Consider the following 27,405-nt stretch of genomic DNA (forward strand, 5'->3'; position numbering starts at 1 on the left):
TTTTATTATGTAAACTTCTAAATATTCATGTAGCGTATGCTTGATCTCACCAGAGGCCATGACGATGGGCAAACTGCACAAAGAGATCGGTCAGCTCATTGTCCAGTCTGCAGAAGATCCAGAGAAGTCAGACAGCCAGGTTATACAGGTAAGTCCTCAATCTCCTGATGTACTGACAGTCCTGAAATGGTGCTGCTGGGCAGGGTGCAGCAGAGCTGCGTAGAGTGCCCGTGACTCAGGGAGCGCCGTGGGCAGACACTCAGACCAGGGTCTGCAGGGTGGCCCTGGTGACGATGAGCAGGTGGGGAGCACTGGAGCCAAATAGTTAGCAGGCTCTGGGGACAGATATGTATGGGAGCTGGTGCTGAAGGCAAGCATCTAGAGTAAGAAGTGTAACACACACACACACACACACACACACACACCCCGCCGAGTGGTCAGGCATGCTCTTTTGGGCCAGCCAGTGCATCCTGTGCTCCTAGCAGAATTTCCATGGAAGAGTGCATTATAAAGAGAAGGCTGCTCTCTTTATATCAGTGGATTCTAGAGAGAGTGTCTTACTCTAGCTTTGATGTACTATGTTCAGAACATCGGTAAGCATATAATCAGATCCCTGCCACAGTTAGCAGAGTCTGGGATCACACTCTGCAGGGCTGGCTGCCTGTGGGGTCTGCCTGTGAAGCTGACCACAGTCAGTGTCCATGTGAGCCCACCTCTCCCCCTCGCCAGCTTAGGATGGCCAAAGAGTTTATTTAAGCCACTCAGTGAGGTGATAAAGCCCCTCCTTGCGCTGCAGCCTGCCCAGTCTCCTCTCCTGTCTGTATGTCTGCATTGTACCTGTTCCCAGGCCCTTTCTCCTCATCTGGGATACGCTTCCAGCCTGGCCTCTCCCAGGTCTTGGCTCATCTAGACCCTGTGTCATCCTATGGGGGCCAGAGGCCTGGAAGGATTGTCTCCCTCTGTCTGCACCTGTGCCACCTGGGGGGTCCTGATAAGCAGATCCTGTTCCCCGGTTGGACCTTGCTCTGTTCTCCATCTATTCGTTCATTCACCCGGAAAATATTTATTGAGCACTGACTATATGTCAGGCACGGGGCAAGGGGGATACTGTGGGGAGCAAAGTCCCTGCCTGCATGGCCTGTATTTAGTGGAGTAGGTCAATAGAAAATAGTGTAAATGCCAAATCATTGTAAGCCATAATAGATGAATGCTGTGATAGAAACAAGAGGCCAAGGTAAAGAATGTTAAAGAAGGGGTCAGCAACTCTCTAGGAGGCAGCATGGGCGCTAAAGGATGAGAGGAGCCACGGCTTTGACAGGAACCCCCCACCAGCTCTGTTGTTCCTGTTGTTTCTGGGGGGCCATCCAGCGCTGACCAGGAAGAGTGGGCAGGAACTTGTCCTAAGGACCTGATCCCTGAGCCTCTCCTTTCCTACCATGTGGGTGGTCATGCCCATCCATCTCTCTGTCAACATAGGAGTAAAAACATTGACTCTTTTTCTTAAAAAAGACTTAGAGAGAGTGCAAGTGAGCGGGAGGAGGGGCAAACTCTCTGCTGATTAGGAAGCCTGATGAGACCCATGAGCTCAAGATCCATGAGATCACGACCCGAGCTAACACCAAGAGCCAGAGCCAGGTGCTTAACCAACTAAGCTACCAGGCGCCCCAGAACATTGACTCTTTACAATGTTGGTGAACTATGTAAATGAGTATTTTTTTGTTTTGTTTTTTTGGTTTCAAAGATTTTATTTATCGAGAGAGATCATGAGTAGTGGGGAGGGGGGGAGGAAGGAGAGGGAGAAGCAGACTCCCTGCTCAGGAGTGATCCCAATGTGGGACTCGATCCCAGGACCCTGAGATCATGACCTGAGTCGAAGGCAGATGTTTAACCCACTGAGCCACTTTGGCCTCCCGTAAATATGAATTATTGTGTTTTTCATGGACTAAAAGTGATACATAGTATAATGGATGAAGAAAATACCTGGCATATCATAGGGGTTTGAAAATATTTGAATGAATGAATGAATGTCCGCAAACCAAGAAAAAAATATGACTTAACGTGACCTCTGGTAAATCCTCAGCCGTGCAAAGCACTGTCAGTCAATAAATTAGAATAAAGCTCACATGACAGGTGCGGGGTTATTTACCCCAGGCAGAAGAGGACTCTGGGAAGAGATTTGTTCTAAAATCAATACCAGGGTTCCTCAAAAAGTTAAATGCAGGGTTACCATAGATCCAGCAATTCTACTGGGTATATATCAGAAAGAATTGAAAACAGGGACTCAAATAAGTATTTGTACACCCAGGTTCGCAACAAAATGTGGTATATGCATAGAGTGGAACATGAATTATTCAGTCTTAAAAAAGGAATGTGGTACAAGATGGATGAACCTTAAAAACATTATGCTAAGTGAAAGAAGCCAGACACAAAAAGACAAATATTTTGTGATTATACTTACATAAGGTACCCAGAACAGGCACATTCATAGAGGCAGGAAGTACCTCTGGTAACTTCTCTGGAAGTTACCAAAGGCTGGAGACTGGGATCGGGAGTTACTGTTTAATGGGTACAAAATTTCAGTTTGGGATGATGAAAAAGTTCTGAAAGTGGGATAGGAGTGGTAAAACACTGCTGATGTGGTTAATGCCGCTGAATTGTACACTTAATCATAGCTAAAATGGCAAAAACGTGATGCCGGTTTTTCTAAGTTGTTTTAAGTTTCATTTTTCTTAATTTATAAATAGTCTGATAAACTTAAAAAATAGCAGGAAGAACTCTTGGAATGCAACAGCGAATCATCTTTTTGGATGCTAATGTATGGCATATTTTCCTGTTTCATTGAAGGATATTTCCCTAAAAACGAGAGAAATCTTCACCAACCTGGAACCATTTTCAGAAGTTTCTGGTGATGGAAAAAAGCTAGTTCTCAATATTGAGGCTCTGAAGCAAAGACGATTTCCACCAGCAACAGAAAACTTCCTTTACCATCTAGCAGCAGCCGAGCAAATGCTGAAAATCTGACTGTGACAACGTCACTGATGAATGATAGAAAGCTCTCACCATGATTATCCACTAACTATGTAAAATACTGAAAATAACAAAGGAAATTATATATTTTTAATGATTAATTTGCAAGTATTGAGATTTGACCCAAAAGGGCCCTGAAACAGATTTGAAAATTCTTCTGATTTTCTCCTGATTGGTTTCATGCCTGGGATCAGTGTTGGACAAAGTGCTGTCACTACCATATATAACGTTAGCAACGGCGTGGTGTCCCGGAGTAAGAGAGAAAAAGCTCTGCCAAGTTCTTGTACAAATCACAGCAAACCCAAAAGCCTTCATTATTCTAAGTTCCAGTTGTCTCATTGTGTAGCCACAAACTAATGGTTTATTTTCAGAAAGCTGCCTGAAATTTTGCTTTATATTCTTCTAGGAAGAACTTTTATTCCTCATGAGGAACTCTACTTTCTGAGCCAAACTACTAAGTTTTCTGCAGAACACTCTAGAAGATCATTCAAAACAGATCCTGCAGTTGCACTTTCTTGTAAAAGAATTTTTTTTCTTGGCCTTTGAACATTTTTGCCTATATTATGAGGATTTTGCATAGATTTTATACTTGAGTAGACAACTTTAATAATCCATATTTATACTGTTGCAGAGGTGAGCATTTGGCAAACTTAAGCCACTAGTCCTCGTTAATTAACCTGTTGCTAGCAATGTTCTTTTGAAAAAGATGCCCGTCCTATGGTAGAGTAAAAGAAGCCCATTTTGTATGTAAAAGTATGAGTGAACAGCAACTTCCTGTGATTGCAAAGGCCAAGACCAGAGAGTGTCTTCAAACTTTAGTAAAAGTAATTTAGTCACTTATGAAGGGAACTGTTCTTGTTCAGGTTATGTGTCTTTTTCATAGTTGGAGACCTAAAAATTGCAAAATAAGCATGGAGGTCTAAATTATGTATTTGTTACTTTATTCCATGTATTCAAATTAGTTACGAAAGGTTATTTTACACTCACTACTGTTGTCCTTAGAAATCTTGCCCGGAGAAAATGTTTGCAAAAAAATCTTGTCTTTATCAGATTTTCATTTATTCTTTGTTCAGACATTTGTTGAGTAAAAATAAAAAATAAGCCTTTTCTCCTCCTTCCCTAGGTGGGGGCAGGGGAGGATGTGAAATGAGGTGATGTTTCTAGAGCAAACAATTGAAAGTTAAATCTGCACTTTATGAAAATGAGTATGAACATCTTTTATGTCCCTCATTTTTTATATTACTATATCAGCTAATGATCAGAGTTAAAATTACAGATTTATGATGCAGAAATAAAATGGGAATGATACTCGGGAACAAAAGTTTTAGGCAGCTGAAGAATTGTGTTCTCTTTCTGTAATTGTCCCCAACTCGGAACAAAAGATAAAACCAATGCAGATGTGCTGGTGGGGTTCTAGCACGATGGTACATCTCCCTGCATGGAGCCTGCTTCTCCCTCTGCCCGTGTCTCTGCCTCTCTTGTGAATAAATAAATCTTAAAAAAAAAAAAAAAGATGTGTTGGAAAGTTAAGGGTGTTGGGCTCCATTTCTCCACCCCTGGCTTGCCTCCTACGCCCCTGCCCTCACCTTCTCCATCCCCCACTTCCTAGGGCTGGCACTTCAGCGTCTTCTCTTTTGAAAAGATGCCCTCGCATTTCTACTGTCACCTGTTACTGGCTAAGTCTCCACCTGGGGCCTTGGTATGTTGTGCTCTTTAATTTTTAGTGTCCACCTGTGGCTATACTGAGCCATCTGGTATAACTTTTTTTATTTTTAAAGATTTTATTTATTTACTCAGAGAGGCAGAGACACGGGCAGAGGGAGAAGCAGGCTCCGTGCAGGGAGCCCAATGTGGGACTCGATCCCAGGTCTCCATGATCACGCCATGGGCTGAAGGCGGCGCTAAGCCGCTGAGCCGCCCGGGCTGCCTCGGTACAACTTTTTTAAGTAGGCTCTATGCCCAGCATGGAGCCCAACATGGGGCCTGAACTCACGAGCCTGAGATCCAGAACTGAGCTTAGCTGAAGTCAGCTTAATTGACTGAGCCATCCAGGTGCCCCTGGTAGAACTTTTTTTTTTTACTCATTTGTGTCCTTGGAGGCTGTTGTGAAACCCTTTTAACCAGAGTTGAAGAGAACCATCATCCTGGCTTCAGGAACACTGAAGAACAGATCTAACCCTAACCCTTGAAGACCTGGGGCAGACTGTTGGAAACAATCCTCCAGATGTCTGGGCGCCTGCTCTGCCAGTGTCGAGGCATGGTGTTGTATCCTGAGGCTTCCCTGATGCACAAGACACACTTCCTGCTCTCAAGGCCCTCCGTTTACGGGGGCTCGGGGACAACCGACAGGCTAGTCCACGACGGTGTGGCAAGCGCTGGATACAGCAGGAGTGCTACGGGAGCACAAGAGGGGGCACCTAATTCAGTATTGTGAATCCCGGAAGGCTTCCTGGAGGGAGTGCTGCCCAAGTCAGAGCTGATGCATAAGCAAGAGTTAGCCTGGCAGGGAACAGCTGATAGGAAGATGCAGGAAGGAAAGACAGCGGAGATGAGGAACCAGTATTGGTCCAGAGTGAGGAAAAGGAGGGGCAAGAGATGAGTAAGGTAAGGGCTCTTGCCTGCCTGGCAAGGAATTTGGACCCGAATCCGATGCACAGGGAAGCCACTTGAGGCTTTTAGGCAGGTGCTTCCGGAGCAGGCGTGGGCGTGGGCTGAGGAGCCAGAGGACATGACGCTACCACCAGCAGGGGATGCTGTCGGCCTGGGCGGGTTGTTAGCAGTGGCCCAGGGGGATCGGTGCTTAGAGACCCCATCGGAGGGAGGAGTAAGGCTGACGCCAGCGATGGTGGGTGATGCTACAGTGTGAGTGGCAGTGCCACTTCCTGAGGCCGGGAGGAAAGGACGGTGTCCAGGGGCTGAGTGGCGGAGGGCCCGGCGCAGCTGGACGGGCGCCCACGGCTCGGGGCAGCAAGGGCCAGCGCTGGGTCTGAGCGCCCGGCAGCGTGGCCTTGCGGCGTCGGGGTGCGGCCGGAGGAGGGCAGAGCGGAAGGCGGGTGGAAACGGTGAGGGGAGGCAGTCTTTGAAAAAGTTTGGCTCTCAAGGATGTTTGCTTTCTCGGAGGCTGGTGACTCAAGGAGTTCAAGTGCTCGGGGAAGGAGGGGGGAGGCTGGAGGAGAGGAGGCGCCCCAAGGTCCCAGGAGGGGGGGCCCAGGGCCCAGCTGCCCTCGCCGGGGGGCGGGTCTGCAGATCTGGTGCCAGGCGGTCCCGCGGGGCCCAGTAGTCCTGGTTTTCGGCGCGCAGGAGGCAGGGTCTCGGGCAGTGAGGAGAGAAGAGGCGGCGGGTGGCCGAGGGCAGGGGTTTAAGCAGCCCAACATGGGGGCAGCTGGTGAGGGAGAGGGCTGCTCTGGGGCTCCGGGGCCTTCAGTGCTCACCAGCCGTTCCCCGGTCTGGGAACGTTTACCTGGAGGCTGGCCGTCAACAGAACACCTGGCCCTGGGCTCCGTGGAGCCTCCTCCTTTACTTTTTCAAACATTCAACTCTCTTCGCCAAGTTTATTAGTCATTTCACAGTATCCTTCAGAGGCCGATGAACACCCAGACATCAGCAGTCCCGCGGGGGCGGGTCACGCAGGACAGCCTCTCCGTTCTCTTCTCTTCTTCCACCCGGCCTTGAAACGGTCGTGGCCTGTGCAACTGTAAGCCAGCGCGTGGGCGCGACGCCTCGGTTCCAGACCTCCGGCCGGCTTCTCGGAACCGACACCTCAAGCAGAGAGGAAGGTGTTCGAGCAGGAACCAAATTCCCCGGGCACGCATCCCTATACCCCTCTGTGATAGAAGAGCTCTGTGTCTTCTGTCGCAGACTGAATTTCCTTCTCAAGCTCACTGCACTGTATCTGAAAAAGTAAAATCCTTCATATTTATATTAAGAAATTTCTCGTCTTCAAAGCTTAGCGGAGAATTTCAGAAAAGCATCTCTTTCCCAGTCCCAACTTTTTCGGTGATAGATAGCAAAACACGTAACTTCTGGAAAACTCTGTTACGGAGTTGCAAATATAAACGAACGCAGAAAGACTATAACGAACCCTCCTATGCCTCTGGATCCACCTCGAATCAACAAGGCATTTTCAAGGTCCAGCAAATGCCAAGACTTCCTTGGGTGTTGGTGGGGAGAGGCTCAAGAGGGGAGATGGACTCCTTTTCCTGCCTCTTCTCTGGCCTCTGAGAGTCCCGCCCCTTTAAGTCTTGCACAACCCACCCACCGCCTTCAGAGTAGAGCCTGCTTCCTCAGTCTGGCCGTGCAGGCCCCGCCCTCTGGCCCCAAGCGTCTTGCCAGTCACTCAGCCACAGGTGCCCAGCTACAGTGGACTCTTCAGCTTTCCCTCACCCCCACTTGGAATGCCCTCTTCCCTCCCCATCTCTGCCTGTTCAAATCCATCCATGTTCAAAGCCTACCTCTTCCATGCAGCCTTCCAGGATCCGCTGGCACCTCCTCTTTCCCTAATCTCCCCACAGCCTTTCAGTCATACTTACTTTCTAGCAGGTAACCCGTTCTTTCCGTATGTGACACGTCACCCTTCCTGCAAAAGCCCGTGACAGACGGCCATGTGCCCCACCCACCTGCTCTCTTCTATAGCAGCAGAATCTTAAATAGGTCCGGAATAAAGACCTCATTTCCCAGCTTCCCTTGCAGCAAGGCTTGGCCACATGACTAAGTACTGGCCAATGTGACAGAAGCAGAAGTGCCACTTGGCCAAGTGGAATGAGAAAGGTGCCATCTTGCACCTCGAAGATGGCGCCCAAGCCTAGGGATGGTGGCATGCTGAGCTGGGAGGCATAAGACCCCCGGGGTCTCTATGATGCATAGCTGCCTTCCTGGGCCGGCTACCTCGCCGTAGAGAGCAAAATGGAAGATCCCATGTCAAGCAGGAGCCTGTGTCAATCAATGATGTAAGCAGTTAAAGGTATGAGGTATCACAGGGACCCCCATCAGCTGACCCCCCAGAACTGGTAACAAGTAGAAGCACAGGACATCTGCAAGGGGCCCAAGACCAAATTCATCCATCCATCCATCCATCCATCCATCCATCCATCCGAGAGACAGCGCACACAGGCGTGACAGGAGGGGAGGGCCAGAGGCAGAGAATGAATCTTAAGCAGGCTCCATGCCCTGTGCAGGGTTGATCTCACGAGTCACGACTCTTAACCCACTGAGCCCCCAGGTGCGCCCCCCCCCCCCCAATTAAATCCCTTTCAAAAGGGAAAGATTTTTGCAGCAATTTGTCAGGCTCTTCAAACGTGACCTCCCTCTGAGCATTTCGGAAAGGCGGCTGCTGCCGAAGGCTCTGCCTGCTTGGCCTCCGAACGGAACCGAGAGCTGCCTGAACAGGAGCAGTAAGTGCTGGTGCTGAGAGCCGACCCGGCCCAGACTGAGGCCTCATCTCAACGGCGCGCCCACAGACTGACTTTGCGTTTGGTTCGTTAACTTCCTACACCCCCCCCCCGCCCCGTTAACCTTGCCTGTCCTGTGGCTTGCCTTCTGTCCCGTTCCGTGTGCTGTGTAAGAAGCCAAGTTTACTCGCGTGGTGAAATGTCAATGAGTTTGGAATCCCGAACCTGCTTTACAATTGTGATTACTTTGCTTTATGATTGAATAAAGCTGACACTGCGGAAAGACACAACTTGTGTGTGCACCTGCGGAGTGTGCCTATGACACTCATGCTTTATGTGAAGGAGAAATAAACTTGTTGAGGGCACTGTTGCCTTGGATCGCGGTTACGACCAAATGTAATCCTAGTTAATACAGAGCCCTTCCTTCCCTGCACCCTGGCTACTGGCATCACACCTAAAACCAGACATGTGGGTGCCTCCGTGCATCCCTTGGTCTTCATTTTCACCCCCAATCTGAATGCTCCCAAGTTCTAACTTGTCCATTTTAAATATTTCTCTCTTACCTCCTACCATGGACTTACTCCGAACTGCCCATCACCTCCAGCCAGAGTACTTCTACAACCCCCTACGCGTCCTCCCACCTACAGCATGGCACCCAAAGAGTGCTATTTCTAAAATACAACCTAAGCCACTCCTGTGCCATTTTTTTTAAAGAAATTATTTATTTGAGGGCAGCCCTGGTGGCCCAGCAGTTTAACGCCACCTTCAGCCCAAGGCCTGATCCTGGAGACCTGGGATTGAATCCTGTGTCAGGCTCCCTGTATGGAGCCTGCTTCTCCCTCTGCCTCTCTCTCTCTCTCTCTCTGTCATGAATAAATAAGTAAAATCTTTTTAAAAAATTTATTTATTTGAGAGAAAGTGAGAGAGAGAGAGAGAGAGAAGGAGCAAGGAGAGAGGGAGAGGCTCCCTGCTTAGCAGTGAGCCTGACACGGGGCTCGATATGGGGACTCCAGGATCACTACCTGAACCAAAGGCAGACGCTCAATCAACTGAGCCACCAGGCGTCCTAGGCAGATTCTTTAAATGAAATATGAATATTTTAGAGCAGGGAGTTTGAACTTTTCCTTGCTAGACAGTAAATATTTGAGGCTTGTAGGCCATAGGATCTCTGTCCCAACCAACCAACTGCCAGAGTCAGTGCATATGTAAATGAACATGTAAGTACATAACTTAAAAAACACAGACAGCTGCCATGGTTATAGCTTCCTGACACCTGTTTTAAGTAATTCTTTTTTTTTTTTTCACTTTTACCATAGACTCTGTCTCTTTTATTTTTTTAAAGATCTATTTATTTGAGAGAGAAGGAGCAGAGGGAGAAGGAAAAGCAGACTCCCTGCTCAGCAGGGAGCCCCATATAGGGCTTGATCCCAGGACCCTGAGATCATGATCTGAGCTTAAGGCAGATGCTTAACCGACTGAGCCACTCAGGCACCCCATGCCACTCCCTCCTTGAAACATCTCCCTCATTGTCTCCATATAAAATGCTATCACCGTGGGGGGCATGGGAGGCCCTTCACCCGCTGGCCCCGCTACTCCATAGCTGAATAACCTACAGGGGAACTTCATGTTTCTCCCGAGCCCCAGGCTCCTCACCTATAAAATGAGAATACAAACTACCTTGAAAAGTTATCTTGAAGACAAGACACTAACTGTGTGGCACAGTCCCCAGGACACAGAAGGTGCTGGATAAACCAGAAGTCACACTTGTTAAGGGTGGGAATACCCTGCAGCCTCTTCTCTCTCACAGACAAAGCCATCTGGATCCAGGGAGCCCGGGATGGACCACACCAGAGCACATCTCCCTGCTTTTGTACCAGCTGTGCCCTCTGCCCATGCTGCCTTTCCCCAGCGCGTCCCCTGCCACTGTCCCCAGCCCCTGACCGTTGACGCTGCGTCTGTCATGTCCATACCGGCCCGTCTGTGTCTGTGTTCCCCTGCAATCCCACTGCGTCTGCAGCCACCTGTGTGGGGAAGTCTCCCTCACAGGCCCGAGGACCCAAACACATCCACTCGGCCCCGTAACTTTAAGTCTGGTGGCCGCCTGACTTGAGAAGGCCAGTGAGAATGGTGGTGGTAAAGGGGGAGATGGTTGCTCAGACCCCTGACAGGCTGTCCTGGATCTAGGCTTTCCTTAAGAAGGGTAACCTCGTGCCCCAGAGGCCCCAGCCATAGAAAGCAGCCACTAGGGATCCCTGGGTGGCGCAGCGGTTTGGCGCCTGCCTTTGGCCCAGGGCGCGATCCTGGAGACCCGGGATCGAATCCCACGTCGGGCTCCCGGTGCATGGAGCCTGCTCCTCCCTCTGCCTGTGTCTCTGCCTCTCTCTCTCTCTCTCTCTCTCTCTCTGTGACTATCATAAATAAATAAAAATTCAAGAATAAATAAATAAATAAAAACAAACAAACAAAAAAAACAAACAAAAAAAGAATGCAGCCACTAGCCAAGGACTGAAATGGTATCACAGTAAGGAACCAAGTTACTCCTAACACTGGAAAAATGTATCCCAGGACCCATGATGACATGGACGAGACAAACTAGAAAGGCTTGATTATCTAACAAAAACTCATTGGTTCTAGATTCTGACTCCCCTATGCCAGCAAAGGGAGCTCTGCGAAAGATTCTCCCCTTGGACTTCTTAAAGCACACCACCCCCCCACCCTCAGCCAGGTCAGGATTCCTGGGCTCTGTGGCTCCTCGTCCCCCTATTTCCCCAAATCAAAGCCCGTGGTAGCCACACGTCATTGCTTTTTCTTAGCTAGTCAAGGGCAAGACCCCGTTTACACCTAGCTGCCGGTGGGTCAGGGGAGGCTCTCTGTAAGTGTTTGCAAGATGAACACAAGACCCCCTGAGGAAACCAGACCAAGGCAGCAGGATGTCCCCCAAGATTTAAAGACTTCTGCAAATGACCGAACCTTCAGGTCAGCCATCTGCTTCACTCGGAGTACCAATGCAATCCGAAGTAATTTTACAAAGGATTCACTTTTATTGCAATCTTATTTTGACGAGCCATGGTCTAATCGGTGGGCCTGTGAAAATTAAAAATATCTTCTAACGGGACATCTCAGTGGTTAGGTGTCTGCCTTTGGCTCAGGTCATGATTCCGGGGTCCTGGGATCAAGTCCTACACTGGGCTCCCCACAGGGAGCCTGCTTCTCCCTCTGCCCATGTCTCTGCCTCTCTCTCTGTATCTCTCTTGAAGAAATAAACAAAAAAATCTTTAAAATAAAATCTTCTAACATTTTATTTTAGTGAGAAGCTGCCCATCCCATCCTGTCATTTATCACCCTTAGAGCCGTACCGCAATGATCTAATCTAAGATGACTTAAAGTTTCTCTGTTATGTGCCGGCAAAGTCACCTGAATTAATGATTCTGTGAACCTACAATTAATGTAATTTGGGTTTTGAACAAGCTCATTCCATAAATTTAAATAGTTTTGAAGACATCATTGATTTTTAACTTCAGTGACAGAAACAAGCATTTGAAATTTTCAGCGAAGAAATGCCAGAGACCAGTAATGTCTATTATATCAACAACGTCCCTGATAGCAGCAACAGCCCTCTGAGAAATACTACTATCTTCAATTCTCTTAAATAGATATGGAAACAATCTCAGAAAATTTAAGCAACTTGATCAAGGTCATAGAGGAGCTGGGAATTTGAATCCAGGTAGTTGGACTCATCATGAATTATAATATATCCCGGGCTATAGAACTGCACTAATACAGTAGCCACCAGCTGCACGTAAGTACGTAACTTAAAACTAAACAAAAATAAACATTCAGTGCCTCAGCCACAGTCGCCACCCTATAAGTGCTCAGCAGCCATACACGGAGAGTGGCTGCTGTATTAGCACAGATATAAAACATTTTCATCGCTGCAGAAAGTCCCATCGGATGGGGCATCACCATGGAATATTATGAGGTATTAAAAATATCTCAAAGGTTTTTTTAAATATCCCAGAAAAATGCTTCTGATATACTGCTAAGACAAAAAGAATCCCAAATTGCACAAGTGATCTGGGGGGTGGGATTAAATAATGTTATTTTTACACTTTTGTAAACTTTGCAGATATTTTAGAATTATTTATCTTACTCTTATAACGAGGAAAAGAAAAAGTTTTTTTTTTTTTTTTTTTGAGAAAAATTTGAATAGAGGGCACTTACCCGTTCAATTTGTGGGAATATACTAAAAGAAACTGGCACCATCAATCCCATTACTAAAACAGTACAGGCCAGCTTGAAGGTCCACAATGACCATGGATGTTGCCGGAAGAACTGGGTCCTGTAAGAGACAAGGTTACAAGGCTTTTTTTAGAGGCTGGCCCTCAGCTCTGATGTCTCGTGTGTAGCCAGCCGCTGGCCCATGGTTTGGTCCCCACTCCCCAGCAAACACGCAAGACCAGCAGGCATGCTGACGGAGCTCACGGTACGTCAGGCCTGGGGTAAGCACTTCATGGGCGTTGCCCATTTGATCCCGAGCAACCCTGAGGTTGTGTTATCATCGGCCCTTTCACACAAATGAGGACACAGCCACTGACTGGCTGGCTAAGTCACTTGTCCAAAATCCCACAGCTCAAAAGTGAGAGGCCCGACTCTAGATGCTGGTCTCCGCTGACACGGTCGGGACATTCTGACCCTGACCTCTGAGGGTGTCAGAAACAGTGCAGGAGGATGCGAAGAACCCCAGCCTGGGAGCCAGAGACCCCAGGTCCTGAGTCCAGCCGGTGTCTGCCATGGAGAGGCCCGAGCTGGTCTCAAGCAAGTCACTTCCTGAGCCTTAGGTTTTTTTCATAGGCAGAATGAAAGGGCTGAGCCAGAAGAGCCACTAAGGTCACTCTGGCTTGGATATTACTGTGGCTGCAGAGGCCAGTGGGAAATGAGCGCCATCTCTCCTCCCAGGTAGCTGGTGCCACTATGTGGGCTTTAAGGACAGGTAGGGGCCGCAGCTTTCACGGGAGCCCCAGCTCTGACCCAGCCAGAGTGCTCTAGAAAGAGCCTGGGCCAGCAGAAGTCTCCACCCCGACCCAGCCGATGGACCACGGTAACACTTGGCTCGAAGCCGCATGCTGCTACTTCTTGAAAATATGCTGTTCCGTGGCCCTAACAAAGGCTTCCTAGCTCGCCACGCTGGACAGAGGAGACTGGTTCAGGTGACCTCATTTGGCCAACCGAACCCTTCCCTGGGAGTTTGTAAACTGAGTGGAAGACATTCTCCGCCTTCCCTGGGGGTTGCTGTTTTTAGTCCCTCGTCAGAACTCTTTGAGGACATGAGCCGGGAGGTATTGGCAGGCACATCCCTCATCAACACGAAGGAGCCAATGTGTGGCAGGACAGGAGGAAGCTGACACTATGAGGAGGAGGAGGAGTAGAGTTTCTGCTCAGCTGCCATAGCCTACGCCCCTGCCCGGACCCAGGATCTAAAGCAACACATTTGCCTTCTGGCTGAAGCTCCTGCATGCTGGGCTTCTCACCAGGCCTTCCTCCTAATAGGCCATTTTTTGCTTCTCCAAAGAGATGACCGTCCACTGAATCGGAGTCCCTTAGGCTGACTTAGCACATTTGCCATAAAGGAAGAAGACAGGCTGGAGCAATACTCACAGCACAACAGAGCTTGGAAAACCTGCAGATCAGCTCAACTCAGCGTTCAAGACCTCAGCAGGTGCTGGGACATGCCTCAGAACACAAAGCTAACTGAGGAGGGGGCCTGGGCGAGAGTCCAGGGTTAAGGAATGTGCACCTCTGGATTTCCACACCTGCCCCCAATCAGTCCTACTGTCTCAGCTGGGATGAAGAGAGATTAAGAAGATGACTGAACCAACTTCTTCCCATCCCTCCCACCAGGTTCAGTGTTTGACACTCAAGGATCTTGAGGGTTGAATGTTTATTCCTACCCGGGGAGCTGAGTATGCTTCTTACCTTACAAAATAGTGTGAGAAGACTTCAGGAATAAAAGCTGAGGTCCCATACAGCACTACCCTGGATGATGCTGTATCTCTAACAGCCTGGTGGAAATGGAAAGGAAGCATCTTAGCACATGGGGTGAGACTATTTCTGGGGATCCTGCAACTCAAGACAGAGATAAGCAAACAGCAGCTCTCCTCTCTCTCTCACTTAGAAAAAAACTGTGCGTGGAGAGAGGCGGAGAGAGGCTGTGGTCCTCTGGTGCACATGGCTGGAGGATGGCTGGGGTTGGTGCCAGGAGTAACTAGAGATGGGATTTACCTCCCAGCAACTTCACTATTGTCTCCCCATCAGTCCGCTAACCACCCAAATAAAATACTAAGTACCAGCAAAGGCAGCTTATAGAAAAATTGTCTCCTAGAACCAAAGGGTAGTCCCCTCAGTGGAAATGCTGGATTTGCCACTGAGGACTGCTGCCACTGGCCTCCCGATCCTGAGCAGCACCCCAGCTACTTCCACCCTTTCCAGTGAGGAACCCTCCAGAAGTCTAGCTCAGAGGGCACCCTCCAGAAGTCTAGCTCAGAGGGCACTGGCATAGCATCATACCCACATGGGCCACGCACGAGTCCACCTGTATGCACCCGCCTTTCGCTTGTGTAATCGAGTGTGCTATAAAGTCTCACTTTGCACATATACAGTTTATAACATTTTGTCATCTTTCCTATAATGCACTCTACATATTGAACATTTAAACATGTCATCGTATGGGTTACATGCACAAAGTCACACGTACTCAAGGGCAATGTAAGAGAGAGACTCTCAAGGGAATTCTGACCACAGGTGACACTCGCATGCTAACTACAGAAGCCAACTCCTGGTAAGATACAACGCCCCATACAGCACTGCCCTGCACAAGATGGATAGGCACACACTCCACCACCCCCTTCCCACCGTGTCTCTTCCACTCTTGGCTTCAGGATGTGACTACAGCCCGCCTTCTGGGCTCTTTCTCTTGCTCTCAAGTGCTTCTTACACTGACGCTTACTCATCTGATTCCTCTGTGGGGAAGGCCTTTCCCCAACAAGGACAGAGTGGGCCAAGGAGGGTGGCTCTTCAAACATACACTTTCAGGGGGCACCTGGGTGGCTCAGTCAGTTAAGCATCTGCCTTCGGCTTGGGTCGTGGTCTCAGGGTCCTAGGATCTAGCCCCACATCAGGGAGTCCGCTTCTCCCTCTCCCTCTGCCCCTCCCTCCTCTTTATGCTGCTCTCTTGTTCTTGCTCTCACTCCTAAATAAATAAATAAAATCTTTAAAATAGGAAAATAAATAAACTTTCAGGAATATAAAATAAAACTGCTCCACTTCAGGAAGAGAAAAGTGGCTGCTGAGGGTGGTGCGTTTCGACGTCAGTGGGGCAAGGCTCCCCTCAGTCCGCCTGTGTGCCAGGGGAAGACACTGCGAACCCGACACCCATCCTGAGGGGCACCGGGACACATGTCACAGTTCACAGCTGAACGGCTTCCAAGGCCAGTCAAGGGAAAACAGCATGGATTGGCCCCTGAAATCCGATCAAAGGTGCCCTATTACAATCAGATATTGCTAGTTGCGTAGTTTCTGAAATTTTAGCCAAAGACAATCAACGTTTTGGTGACAGGGAAATGATGAAAGAATGCTTATGCTTACGCACAGTGGCAGACTCTATTCTTAAGAGGAAGATAAACTCAAAAAAAAAAAAAAAAAGAAGCAGACCATCAAGTCTTTCTTTTACTCTAAATCGGCCTTCATGCAAAAAATGAAGTTCCTCCTGGAGAGGCGGACTAGATACCCAGACAGCTGGCGGGGCCTGAGGCTGCCTCTCCTGGGAGGCTGAGCACTCCCAGCTTCCAGACAGAAGGAGTTTGTGGCCGAGAGCGTGGCCAAGCGGAGCAGAGCCTAGCACCACACCTGGCGGGCACACAGGCTAAGTGCACCGGCTCTCCCTCTTCTCTTCAGCTGTGGGAACAGTTCACAGCAGCCCTAATGCCCGGCAGGTAAAGGACCTGAAGAGAAATGCAGGGCAGCCGGGGTGGCTCAGCGGTCTGGTGCCGCCTTCAGCCCAAGGTGTGATCCTGGAGACCCAGGATCGAGTCCCATGTCAGGCTCCCTGCATGGAGCCTGCTCGTGTCTCTGCCTCTCTCTCAAATAAATAAAGTCTTAAAGAGAGAGAGAGAGAAATGCAAATAGATTCCACCTAAAGACTTGCACAGGTTCAGAGCAGCATTATGCAGACTTGCCGAGACTGGACACAGTCCAGATGCCCACTGCCTGGGGGAAGGGATATGCAGATGTGTCGGTACAGCCATAGGATACAATGCTGCCCCGCAGTAAAAAGCAACAAACTGTTAGTAGGTACACGGTACAGGTGGATGAAGCTCGAAAATCAAAGAAGTCAAACCCAAGAAGCGATTGTAGGAGTTACTAATGTGAAATTTCTGAAAAGTCAAAATTATGAAGGCATAAAGCAGATCGGTGTTTCTCTGGGGCCAGGGATGGGAGAAGGGAGTGATTCAATGGGCATAAGGGAAATTTTTAGAACGAAAATGGGGATCCCTGGGTGGCGCAGCGATTTGGCGCCTGCCTTTGGCCCAGGGCGTGATCCTGGAGACCCGGGATCGAATCCCACGTCGGGCTCCCTGCATGGAGCCTGCTTCTCCCTCTGTCTCTGCCTCTCTCTCTCTCTCTCTCTCTCTGTGACTATCATAATAAAAAAAAAAATATTAAAAAAAAAAAGAACGAAAATGTTCTAAATTTGGACATTTTGGTGGTGGTGATGGCTGTGCAACTGCTTACATTTACTCAATTCATAAACTACACTCACAACAGGTGAATTTTATAGTATGTAAATTATATCTCAATAAAGCTATTAAAAAGGTCTCATTAGGGTGGCTCTTGGGCACAAAATCTTTATTTCAAAAATGAGGTATTTTATTTCTGGCAGCCAATTCTCCCCTTGTTACCTGTAATTACTGAGTCTCTGCTGTAATTCCTTTAGAAAGGTGGCCATTATTTTCAGACATGCCACGAAATGGTCGGGCAGGAATCTGATGGCACATATCTGATGGTTTATAATTCAGCTCTGTGACTCATGGATAGGGTTTAGAGGAGTGCTTTGTGAGCTAAACAATGATGTATTTACTGACCGAACGGGCAGCTATCTTTTCTGACCTCCTCTTCTGCTAACACACGGGACAGGAGGATGTCCTGAAGGTTGTCCGCTCGGACGCACACACCATAAAAAACTGTTCCCTTCACTTTGAATCGGGCTGTTCTGTGCTGTTCCTCATGCCATTTGCACACAACTATCTCACACTGCATTCTTTAGCTAATGTCACTTCATGGAAGTCATTAAAAAAAAAAACAACTCACCTGCTGAAAAAGCATTTTTTAAAAAGTTCACACCCAAAATAAGACCCCTCTAGGCCATTCCAGTTTCTTCGACCTGAATGTACACAGAAGCCACTGTGCTGCATGGATCAAAAGAATAAACTATTTAATAATAAACCTTATTATAGATTGAGGCCTTTTAGAGTAGTTCTGGTCAGAGCACTAGATTTCCTCAGGCAATTTTTTTTTTAAAGATTTTTATTTATTTATTAGAGAGAGAGAGCAGACAGGACAAGCAGGGAGCGGGGAGAAGTGCAGAGGAAGAAGAAGCAGACTCCCCTTGCTGAGCAGGGTCAGGGTTCGATCCCAGGACCCTGGGATAATGACCTGAGCCAAAGGCAGACACTTAACCAATGAGCCACCCAGGTGCCCCTCCTCAGGCCATTCTCTATAGCAAACTGGTCCTCCAAGATGAAGACTATAAGAAAATCTGTTGTGAGGTGGAGAAGAAATGCTTCTCTTAAACCCAGAGAGGGAATCTGCTGACTTCCTCAAGCACAGAGCAGCCTGTATGGTGGATGCTGAACTGGAAACACCAGGTCTCACCCTCAGAGAGCAGCCATGGGTTTGGCAGAGGCCTATCCGTGGTGGTCTGTCACACACATCAACCTGGCTAGGCTAGAGCACCCAGGAATTTAATCAAACCCTAACTGATGTGCTGCCGCCTAGATGCGGTTAACGTCTACAATCATTTAACTTTATTTTTTATTATTTTTTTTTTCATTTAACTTTAAATAAGATTACCTTCCATAGTGTGAATGGGCCTTGTTCAAACAGCTGGAAAGCCTGAGAGCAAAATCTATAAGGTTTTCCAAAAAGAAGAGAAATTTTGCCTGAAGACCATGGCATGGGCTCCTGAGTTTCGAGCCTGCCTGTGAGCCCTACAATTGCATGAGCCAATTACAATCAATCAACCAATCAATCAATATCCTATTGGTTCTGTTTCTCTGGAGAACCCAGACTAATGCACCATCTTTCAAACACTGTGGTGCAAAAAAACCAAAACCAAAACCAAAACCAAACAAACACTGTGGGGCAAAATGTAAAACTACTCCCCTTCACATAATGAGGGAAAACCGGATAAGGAAAAGTTGAAGGGAAAAAGGATTCTGTTCCCGGCTCTCAAACTGAAAACTCCATGCTCCACCCAAAAGGCAAGCCAGCTAAGACTCCATAGTGTCACCCTACCTTTGTCCCAGCTTTTCTGGAATAGCCCATGACATGGCCTTCCTTGTCCATGACTTCAATCCCTCGAATGGGCTCAAGACTTCGGACTGCGACAACATTCACTGCACTGATGTGGGCTGTGGGTGTGAAGAAGAAAATGCACAACAGCGGGTAGGTTGGGTCCAGCAAAGGAACGTCTTTTCTCGTGTCAAGCCTCTTTCTCCGATGGCTTCATTTCCCCAACCCTCAGGTAGTCACCTGGCATGCTCTGGCCAGCCAAGCTCTGTCGTGGGGGCTGTGGAACTGGGTCTGAACTGCTGGCCTCCCGTTCTGGGATTCTGCCCACAACCTGGCACCAGGTTCCAACAGCCCTGAAAGTCCAGTCCAGCCCCCTGACAGGATTCCAGGACAAGTCCCTAGGTCCTTGAATTACACGTGCTAGGTACTTCCATAGGATACAATGCTGCCCGGCAGTAAAAAGCAACAAACTATTAGTAGGTACATGGTACAGGTGGATGAACCTCAAAAGTGAAAGGTCTGGCCAGGTTTCTATAACATTTTCCCATATTTTACCACTGATATCATTCTGACAACTCTCAAACTGTTAGGATTTTCAAACTCAAATTTGGAGTGTGAACCAGTGAACTTGCGGGCTGGCAAACTTAAAACAGGTAGGCTAAGATCTCTGCCTTCCCCTGACTTCCACTGGAGTCAGCCCACCAGGCTGGAATCCCCCATGCTGCCACCTCGTCTGTGTATGACCCTTGGGCAGTTGCTTAAAGTCCTGCCTCAGCCTCTTCATCTGTAAGTGGAATAACATTGCTACCCACACGTCTTGTCAGGAGTAAGTGAAATAATGCATGCAGAGGGCTTGCACAGTCTTTCAGATGCAATTTGTGTCCCTGGGTTTGTGTTCATTCCTTGACAGTGGGAAGCACAGCTACAGAGCAAGGGCCACCTCTCAACCCAAGGACCTAATTTGGGCCCAGAGGCCCCGGGAAGCTGCAAAACAGCAGCGGTCATTCGTCACCATGGGGCGTGGGACGTGGCTGCCCCTGAAGATGTAGGAAGAAGGCTCAGAGACCACAAGGTTACATGCTTCCTGCTTACTGAGAAAGATGATGGGAAGGGCTCTTTTCAACAAAGCGTTATTCAGCCGCAGCTGGAGCAGACGGGGGAATAGCTAGAAAAATAAGAGAAAAAAATCATTATTGCATGGGACCAGAAAATCGGCTCAACATACACAATAGCACAGGTCAGGCCATGGCAAGTGCTGTCCGTGTATTTTTTAATTCTTGCAAAGTTGAAGTGTTCTCCCAATCATCAGAGGAACACGTGGAGGCTTAGGGAGGTAACTTGTCCAGAGTCTCTGAGCCTGTAAGAATCTGAGGCAGGATGCCAATGCAGGTTTATCCGACTCTGATGTCTATATTTTTAACTATCACAGTGTCCTGACATCCAAAGCAACACAAAATTTGTATAACACATTTATGTAGCATAAGTAATTTTTTTTTAAAAAGTTAAAGAGTACTGAGTATATGCCTAAAAATTTGGGAAATGCTTATTATGCACATATGCATAATATGCATGTGCTTATGTGGAGATGCTTATTTAGGGGGTGACAGGATTACAAGTGACCACTTCCTTTCTTATGTCTTAGCCACACTTTCTAAATTGTTTACATTGAAACAAATTTGTAATTCAGAATAGTTTTTATTCTTCTGAAGAAAGAAAAAGATTTTACAAATTTTTAAAATACCCACTCCAAAAAAGGATGAAGAGGCAATCACTCCTGTCCCTAGCAGTAGACTCTCGTATAGGTGACGATTCTAAGGAAGAATCAAAAGTAGGTATTTAGCAAATACCACAGTTTTACCCAGGAAGGATAATTAAAACATGCAAACAAACAAAAAACCCCAAAGAAATCACACAGGATTATATATCCTCTCAGCCTCCTAATACTCACATAACTTGCATTTCCATTGACAATGTTGAACGCTGTAGTGTAGGTATAGAAGGAAATCTGCAGAAAGATAGAGGCACACAGATCACACACTAGGATCATGCGGGCACAACAGAATTTGGTCATCATGACATAGAAATAGTTTTTACCTGAGGTAAAATCACGGACTTCAGACTTTTTACTGACAGCATGGAGAAAAATATCTTTAAAGAAAAATAAAGAAAATATCTTTTAAGTGTTCAGAGGGAAGAGGGAGCTTGCCAGGGTAAAGAACTTCCCAGGGAAGATGCTGCGCTGAGCCCCCCACCCCCCACCCCCAGAAGCTGGGATGAGGCTACCAGGCAGGCGATGGGCGAGTGATGCTCAGGGAACACCGACAGGACACCTGGGGACACCTGGGGACACCCGGGAGTGGTCCCTGCCTCCAGGACATATGATGTACCAGGGCAGGGCGGCTGAGGAGTATGTACTCCCAAGTGCATCTTCCTAAACCTGGGGTCTCATAAAGGTAGCTGACTCACCATGGGTGCCGTGAACGGTAGGAGAGCTGGCAATAAAGAAAAGGGGGTCAGTGGCTGCCGCTGCCCAGGCCGAGAGGGGATGAGGGGGGAGGCCCAGAGGGGCACCACCCCCCATGCGAACCTCCCCTCGGGCACCCTGAAGGCACAGACACCGCAGGACAGTGTTTACTCATTTTTTATTTTTCCTAATAATAACTACGTGCATATGGCAAGCATTTCAGTTAGCACAGCCCAGAGAGACCGAACAAGGCCTCCCCCCTGGGAAGGCCCACTTAGAAGGCAAGCGGCGTTAACCTGTTCCTCCTTCCACACAAACTTAGCACATCCGTGATACTGTCATTTATAAGAAGAAACCTAGATTTGCTCTTCGTCCCTGTTCCTAGCACAGAGATCCTAAAACCTTTGGAATTTCCTGAGAACAGCAGTAAAAAAGGTGAAATGGGGGTCTTTTTTTTTTTTCCCTAACCAGCCCCCTTCCACCTCACCTGACTTTATGTCAACAAGGGGATGTAGGGAAAGCCCCTAGGGAGGGGGCTGGTTGCCAGGGGAACACCCAGGTGACCTGTCAGCCCTACCTGCTACCTCTATCTCCAGGGACAAGGAAAGGGGCTGGAGGCAGGGCTAATCACAATGCCAAGGATTTTAGTCAACCATACTAGTAGAGCCACAGGTTCACACTGTTTCTGGGCTGCTGAGCATGCAGCCAGGTGGTGGCCTGGAGAGGGTGTGGAAGCCCCCCCTCCCCCCGCCCCCAGCCCACCTTGCTCTCTGTATCTCTTCCATCTGTTCGCTTTTATAATAAACTGGAAACCTAGTAAGTAAACTGTCTTCCTGAGTTCTGTGAGCCATTCTAGCAATTTCAAACCTAAAGAGGGAGTTGTTTATAGCAGGTTGGTCAGAAGGACAGGTGGGAATCTGGACTTTCAATTGGCATCTGAGGTAGGGGGGCGGTCTTGTGGGCCTGAGCCCTTAACTCGTGGGGTCTGTTGCTGTCTCCAGGTTGATAGTGTCAGAACTGAGTTTGTGAAGGCCGAGAAAAATTAAGGCCATCCCACCTCAAGTTTAGTATTAGCACAAGTACAGCCATCTTAGGTCCCTGGGAGTAAGAGCTGAACTTTACAGGAAAAACTGCAGATTGTCCTAGGCAGGTAATCCCATATCAGAAAGACAATAAAGCTCAGAATGCCCTCGGCAGAGAATCCCGTATCAGATTTTAAGAAACTCCCCCACCCTTTTCCCCATATTGGAATGGAAAAAATTCCTCCACCCCTTCTGAAGATTCCCTAGACCAGCCCATAAAAAACCCAGCTGTAACCCGCTTTGGGGTCCAAGTCCCTGCTCTGCTGTTTGGAGTACACTTGGACCCAAGCTCGAGCTTGTAAATAAACCCTCATGTACTTGCATCGGTGTCAGCTCCTTGGTGGTTTCTCGGATTCGCAATCTTGGGCACAACAAGTTAAAACTGTAGGATAGGGATCCCTGGGTGGCTCAGCGATTTAGTGCCTGCCTTCAGCCTAGGGCGTGATCCTGGAGTCCCGGGATTGAGTCCCACATCAGGCTCTCTGCATGGAGCCTGCTTCTCCCTCTGCCTGTGTCTCTGCCTCTCTCTCTCTCTCTCTCTCTCTCTCTGTTTCTCATTAATAAATAAATAAATCTTAAAACAAAAAAAAAAACAAAAAAAAAAACAAAACAAAAAAACACTGTAGGACACCTGGCTGTTGCCACAGAACTGAAAGGTATAGGAAAAGCCTGCACATCTGATGTCAGAAGTAAAGCATCAGTGGCACTTGGTTGCCTCAGTTGGGAGTGCACACAACTCTTGATCTGGGGATTGTGAGTTTGAGCCCCACGTTGGGTGTAGAGATGACTAAAAACAATAAATAAACTTAAAAAAATGCCAACTCGTGTGTGGGCTTAAAAAAAAAAGTGAAGATTGAGAGGAGAAACAAGTATTTTTCCATCGAGATGTCTATCAAGATAGATGCAAACTCCCACATTCTCTTATCCTTGCCGTACTTATTTATACAAATAGGATCACTATATACTGTTTTATACTTTGCCTTTTTTCCCCTTAATACTAGTTCCTGAAGATTCATCCTTCTACATTAGTGCATAGGATTTACTTCATTCTTTTTAATGAATTATTTAACTATAGTCTGAATTGCTGGATATTCACATTGTTTTCAGTTTCTTGTTTCTAACAGAGAGAATTTTATAGTTAAAAAGGCCCTGTACAATCATGGGTTTTATTCCCCTCCTCATAGTTAAGAGAGAGAGAAGACTACATGGAATCCAAAACACTTATGAGTTACAAGTTCTGGAACCATCAATGGAATGACTGGTTGTGTTCCTCGGGGAATGACAGAGCAAAGCAGGCTGCAGACCCAGGCCTGTGCCCTCCCCACCAGCCCCCAGATCTTTCCACAGGACTGGACACAGCTCTGCTCCCAAACCTGCTCTATTCCTCTACCAACCCCAGACTCTTCAAACATCCTTTTTAAGCTGTGGTTTCCAGACTCACTGTCAGAAATCCTTCTAGGAAAAATAAATAAATAGATAAATAAATAATAAGGCAGGCCAGGCTCTTTTAACTGTTACAAACCATGTTTGCCCAACCCACTTCCAAAAATTAGAATCAGCTCACCTGCAGGTCGAAAAGGAACAGGGATCAGTTTGCTGCTGTCAGGATGCACTGTTGACTTCACAAGGGTAAACACAACAGTTAGTCTGATGTTTGGTTTTGTTTCCGTAGGAAGCTAAAAATTAGGAAGGGACTGAAACTTACAAGACTTCTCTTCCAAGCTTCTTTTATCTAAAAAGAGAAAAAACAAGCAACAGCTTTGAAAGGCAAATTGGCAGCAAAGAAGAAAAAAAAAACTCAAGTCTCATTTCTGGGGCCACCTTTACTCTGCCTTTTCAAGAGGGAAGACCAGAATGGTTCCATGCCACATGACTGGAACAAATAAAAATAAATGAATCAAACAAACAAAAGAACAATAAGCAATGAGATGATCCACAGAAAGAAAATGACCACAACATTAAAAAGTCCTCAGTATCAGGTGCCAAACCGCTGAGCCACCCCAGTCCTCAGTATCAGGACTCCTGGATGGCTCAGCGGTTGAGCATCTGCCTTTGGCTCAGGTTGTGATCCTGGGGTCCTGGGATCGAGTCCTTCTGCCTGTGTCTCTGCCTGTGTCTTCTGTGTCTCTTATGAATAAATAAAATCTTTTTTAAAAATAAAAACAAAAGGTCCTCAGTGTCTCACCTTGGAGAGGACTCATGGCCAACACCTAACTTATCCCTCAGATGAGTCCCTGAATCCAGCCTGCCCCTGGCTCAGAGAAGAGCAGGCTGTTTGCAGGGGACGCACCATGCCATTGGCCAAGGCACCTGCCTCAGAGCCAGGCTGTGAGCCCAGAAGCCCCACCAAGTTCTTAAAAATAAATAAATAAAAATAAATAAATATGTGAGCTTTCCACAGGCTGCCTCACAGGACTGATGTTTGTGGGCTCTGGAAAGCCCCATACACCACAAGACAGATAACAAATACTTGGTTTAATTCTTTGGGCAGGAATATAGCCCTGACCCGAAACAGTACCTCTAATGAGAAATAGATTCCGACTTCAGAGGCCCGCCTGAATTCTGGAGTTTGCCATGGGGCTCCAGGGATCAGCCACAGAGAATCCCCACTAATAATCTGAGCATAGGACCTATGATTTTTTTTCTCCTTAACAGTAGTTATTCCTACTAATAATCTGGTTTATGAGAATGGATTCTAATTACATATAAACAAAAACAAAAACAAAAAAACAACCTAACCCAGTTTTGGAAAGCAGATCCCCTGGGCAGTGTCTCCCATGACAAAACTCCACCTGATTTCAGACCATGAAAGCAAAATCTCCTGAAAGCAACCACATCCAACCTTGAACCAAGCATAGGAGACATACCCTTGGGTCCTCCAAGTCACGGATGGATGCATCTTCATTTGTTAACAATAGTTGCCTTGATTTTTCTATTTTTTCCTATAATCAGACAGAAAGAAATCGAGCAATGATCTCAACCTTGTTTCTTTTTGTCCACAGATTTAGGAATCACATGCTCATGCACACCTGATTTTAGTGCAACATGTAGCCAAGGCTCTCTACTCCCTGCGTTTCCAAGAGGATAGTCCTGTGTGTCACTCGGATTCCGAGCTCAGGAAGCTCAACCCGCTGGTGGCATCCCTCCCCCACCCCCCAGACAGCTGTTGTCAGCTGTCTCTGTGAGCGCTACCGCCAGCCGCCTGGCTTTAAAAGTTAGAAACCTGGAAGTCCCTTCTCTCTCTCACTCCCACATCTGATCGGTTCAGGCTTACTTCCTCTCTTCATTTTTTTCTTAATTTGAGAAAAGAGAATTAAATACAGAAAATACAAAGAAATGAGTACATATGCACAATCCCCTCACCCAGAATTAATAACTGTAAACATTCAGTTATATTTGCTTCCAATTTTTTTTTCCCAAAAAGCCATCATCCCCAGTTTCACGTCTCCCCATTCTCTGAGATAACCACTATTATGAGTTCAAGGTATTAACTTCCAGCCCACTTTTTTAAGTTAGATATACACGACGAATACATGTATCTGTAAAGAAAGATGTAGTGTTGGGTCTTTATATTGCAATTTGCATAAATATTGTACTTTATGCATCCTGCTTTTTCCACTCAACACTGTAGATGTTTTTCATTTAACATCATATATATTGTCTCCACTTAATATTATACATTGATAATTAGATCATCACTTTTAACTTTAATAAAAGTATTCCACTGTATGAATATACCACATTATGTTTCTCTATTTCCCTGCTATTGGGGATTCAGGTTGTTTTTCTCTATTATAAACAAGGCTGCATGAGACATCTTGAGCATAAGGATGGGAGTGTCCCTGTGGGTCTGGGCCTAAAGAATGATTGCTGGTGATACAGTATCTCTTCCTCTTGAGCCCTCAGCCACACCTGTTTCAAACCCTCATCTTTCGCTTGGACAGCCAAGCCATCCCCTGAACAGATCACCTTACCTACCATCTGGTCCCCTCTGATTACTCGCCACATGGTGACCAAAGAGACCCTCTGGAACTCAAACCTCCCCACCTCACCCTGTAGGCTAAATGCAAACCCCTCCCCTCTGAATGCACGCAAGGCTGGTCAGGAACTGCCTGGTTTCTTTCCTGCATTAAAAGTCACACTGAGGGATGCCAGGGTGTCTCAGTGGTTGAGCACCTGCCTTTGGCTCAGGTCATGATCCTGGGATTCTAGGATCCAGTCCTGCATCAGGCTTCCTGCAGGGAGCCTGCTTCTCCCTCTGCCTATGTCTCTGCCTCTCTGTATCTCTCATGAATAAATAAATAAAATCTTTAAAAAAAATAAAATAAAACAAAATAAAATAAAAGATAAACTGGAAGCATGCTCTGTCCCTGGGCTTTGCTTACAGTCCTCTCTACCTGGCCCTTCCTGCCTGCCTCCTGGCCTTCCCTCAACACCCTCCCCCAGTTTCCTGCCATATCCCTCCCTTAGATCCCGAGATCTAGGTCAGTGACCACCTTTGTCAATCCTCCTTCCATACCAGGGGTTGTTGTTTTGATCCCTTTTCAACCACCAGCACCTGGCTGAGAGTTTGGTGTTACCTGTCTGCTCTTAACCTTCCAATCTAACAAGCTCATTTGGAAGGAATAAAACCATGATAATATATATGGGTTCGGTTTCAACTGCTGTCATAGGGAAGCGAAGTCTTTACATTTCAGAATAAAATGTGAAATTTCTTATCTCTGAAAACAAGGAAATACTTACAACTGAAACGACCAAATTTGTAGGATCCAACAATTCTGTCCACTGAAGAAATCTCTGAATAAAAGACTTAAGAGAAAAAAAACTTATGAGGGAGAAGAACACCAGGTTAATGGTGGCAGGAAAAAAAAAAAGATAT

At 47.2% G+C, this 27,405-nt stretch overlaps 2 protein-coding genes across 10 annotated transcripts in view; one reads left to right on the forward strand and one right to left on the reverse strand.

The window, feature by feature from the left end:
* Positions 1-4,128, forward strand: part of DENND10 (DENN domain containing 10) — a 41,906-nt gene extending 37,778 nt beyond the window's left edge. For all 8 annotated transcript variants that reach the window (XM_038578937.1, XM_038578942.1, XM_038578941.1 and 5 more), the window contains 2 exons: positions 54-148; positions 2,845-4,128. In XM_038578937.1, coding sequence (XP_038434865.1) covers positions 54-148; positions 2,845-3,021 — 272 coding nt within the window. In that variant the 3' untranslated portion in view covers positions 3,022-4,128. The remainder of the gene's footprint in view (positions 1-53; positions 149-2,844) is intronic.
* Positions 1-27,405, reverse strand: part of SFXN4 (sideroflexin 4) — a 34,644-nt gene that overhangs the window by 5,848 nt on the left and 1,391 nt on the right. Inside the window, exons 2-14 of one of the 2 annotated variants that reach the window (XM_038578945.1) lie at positions 27,270-27,335; positions 25,394-25,468; positions 24,232-24,258; positions 24,091-24,145; positions 21,447-21,472; positions 21,075-21,128; positions 20,929-20,985; positions 20,726-20,791; positions 20,073-20,145; positions 18,984-19,099; positions 14,388-14,473; positions 12,636-12,753; positions 6,559-6,919 (exon numbers count right to left, since the gene is read on the reverse strand). In XM_038578945.1, the coding sequence (XP_038434873.1) occupies positions 6,842-6,919; positions 12,636-12,753; positions 14,388-14,473; positions 18,984-19,099; positions 20,073-20,145; positions 20,726-20,791; positions 20,929-20,985; positions 21,075-21,128; positions 21,447-21,472; positions 24,091-24,145; positions 24,232-24,258; positions 25,394-25,468; positions 27,270-27,335 (897 nt within the window). In that variant the 3' untranslated portion in view covers positions 6,559-6,841. Of the gene's footprint in view, positions 1-6,558; positions 6,920-12,635; positions 12,754-14,387; positions 14,474-18,983; positions 19,100-20,072; positions 20,146-20,725; positions 20,792-20,928; positions 20,986-21,074; positions 21,129-21,446; positions 21,473-24,090; positions 24,146-24,231; positions 24,259-25,393; positions 25,469-27,269; positions 27,336-27,405 lie in introns of those variants that run through there. The other variant, XM_038578946.1, reaches the window with a different exon arrangement.

This window comes from Canis lupus, chromosome 28 (genome assembly GCF_011100685.1).
Source record: "Canis lupus familiaris isolate Mischka breed German Shepherd chromosome 28, alternate assembly UU_Cfam_GSD_1.0, whole genome shotgun sequence".
In the NCBI taxonomy this organism is placed as follows: domain Eukaryota; kingdom Metazoa; phylum Chordata; class Mammalia; order Carnivora; family Canidae; genus Canis; species Canis lupus.